The 2,228-nt window shown below is 42.5% G+C and overlaps 1 protein-coding gene across 1 annotated transcript; it reads right to left on the bottom strand.

Moving 5' to 3' along the window:
• Positions 1-1,430: 1,430 nt before the first annotated feature.
• On the bottom strand, positions 1,431-2,016 carry LOC140523880 (large ribosomal subunit protein eL20-like). The gene has a single exon (XM_072638483.1). It carries the CDS (start codon positions 1,993-1,995, stop codon positions 1,465-1,467), a length of 531 nt encoding a protein of 176 aa, XP_072494584.1. The 5' UTR covers positions 1,996-2,016; the 3' UTR covers positions 1,431-1,464.
• Positions 2,017-2,228: the final 212 nt, after the last annotated feature.

The following is a 2,228-nucleotide window of genomic DNA, read 5'->3' as shown; positions in this document are numbered from 1 at the left end:
TTAGAAAACCTCTGTAGGTCCCTGGGTGAGCTGCCTCCTTTTCACATGTTTGGCAGCAAAACAGAGGGCTGCAATGTTCAGGACAAAACCAGAATTCCCTGGGCAAAGCACTATGACCGAGGTAGGCTGGATTTTTTGGCTGCTGAAACCCCCACTTCTGGGCCCAGGGTTTCTTTTGATGTCAATGGTAGGATTAAGCCTGAGTCCTTTCTTTGTGACCTTCTGGAAACCTAGGGTGAACCAGACACTCTCAGAACACTTGCCCTATTCTCTGACCTAAAGGAATTTGCTTCCCCTCCCCCATACCTCCCCTCTATCGTTTTCTCCACCGGGGGAGCCCTGGGGAGAGGATTTCTCCCCCTCTGTGATTCTGGGAGACTTGTGGGCTATCAAAAGGACCCTAAAGAGGTAGAGGACATGCGTAGTCATGGAGAAAGCTCTGAATAAAAATTCTAGTGACCCAGATCTGAGTTTTGCTACTTAGCTGTGTGACTATGCTATGAAGTCCCTGAAATCCTCTGGACCTGCTTCCTCAGACCTAAAAGATGGCTGATGAACGACTTGATCTGGGAGGTCCTTCCCAGGTCTATTACTATGTGACATAAAGGAATGCTTTGGTGTGCACAGTGCATTTGTTCCTGATGGTATATCATAGGATAGGGGCCAGCTACCTTTGAGAGGGAAGACCAGCTACTTTCAAACAAAACTGGTGATAGTGGTCTAGTAGCAAACTTTTGCACATCTCCAAAGGCTTTTTTTTAGTGTTCAAAATAAACTATATTGATATATTTGACTTTTATCTTGCCTAAAATTTCTCCCTTCTCTTTTCCCTTCCCCCTTCCATGGTCATTCCAGAAAACAAAGAAAATTTTTAAACAAAATAAGGATGAAGAGAAAAAAATCAGTAAAATCAATCTATATGTCAAAACAGTCTGAAAATAAATGCAATGTTCTACTCCCATGGACCTCTCAATTGTGCCAAAGAGTTATTTATATTTTCTTTGGGACCATGTTTGTTCTTTGTAATTCTGCAAAATTCATTTTTTATTGTTTTGTGGTTATCATTCTATCTGTTTACATTGTTGCAGTTGTGTATTTGGTTTTCTTGGCTTTGCTCGCTTCGCTTTGCATCAGTTCATGTAAATCTTTCCATACTTCTCTATATTCATTATATTTAATATTTTTACAGCACAGCAATATTTTATTATATCCATGTACCACAATTTGTCTAGTCATTCTTTACTTGATGAAAATCTTCTTTTTACTCAGCTCTTTGCTATCGTTTTGTTGTATATGGGGATACCTATAAAAGTTTAAAACAAATCCGGCATAATACCAATAGCATCGCTGAAAGGATGGCTGTGTAATTTCTGTTTTGCCCACTTATTCTTTTTTTTTCTGGTTTCCAATTAAGAAATTTATTTAAACAGATCAAATAAAACAGGTGCCTCCATGTTTTTGCACTTAGAAGAAGGTGTTGGGCCTCTTGGCAGTCAAGAGTGGTTTGTGTTGGCGACGCAGAACTCTGTGAGGCAGAGGGCACTTGATTTTGGAGTCATGAAACTGCTTGACTGCGGGCCGGCGGCACTTGCTGGCAGGAATTTCTTCCACTTTCATGATCTGGATGGAGTGGGCCCGGGCACGGTGAAGGGCTCCCATATCTCGGTAGCACTGAGTGACGGCACCAGCAGTGGTCAGGTCCCTGTACTCCCTGTACATGTTGTGGGTCCCACTCATGGAATCATAGCGCAGCCAGAGGCCAAAATTTTTCACCCTAAGAGGGGACTTTTCAAAGACCTGTCCGCAGTGTACGATTTCCCCAGCAGACTTCTTCATCTTTTTCATCTGGGAAACGAAATACCAGAACCGGGACTTTGCCACAACATGATTAGGAGCAAAGATCCGCATGCGATAAAGAGGGGGCACAGGACTCTTGGGAGTAGGAAGGCAGTGGCCAACTACCTTATACTCTCTCAGGGTGCCCGAGGCCTTCATGGTGCTGCCGCCTCACTCCCCACCAACCGGCAAAAGCTTGCCCACTTATTCTTAATAATAGACTAAAGAAACTTCCAATGTGTGGGAAATGGAATTGGATGCCCCAGATAATGGAATGCGGTTCTCTTTTCTGTCTGTAGTATGATAATAACAACTATAATGCCTTAATTTGATACAGTATTTTATAGCTTTCAAAACATTTCCCAATATTCTATCTCATTTGATCCTCATAA

The sequence above is a fragment of the Notamacropus eugenii genome, chromosome 2, assembly GCF_028372415.1.
Source record: "Notamacropus eugenii isolate mMacEug1 chromosome 2, mMacEug1.pri_v2, whole genome shotgun sequence".
Lineage (NCBI taxonomy): Eukaryota > Metazoa > Chordata > Mammalia > Diprotodontia > Macropodidae > Notamacropus > Notamacropus eugenii.
This window is presented reverse-complemented; position numbering and strand designations above follow the sequence as displayed.

Bases quoted from the DNA above. Each gene is read 5' to 3' on its own strand.
- LOC140523880 (XM_072638483.1), bottom strand. From the start codon at position 1,995: ATGAAGGCCTCGGGCACCCTGAGAGAGTATAAGGTAGTTGGCCACTGC.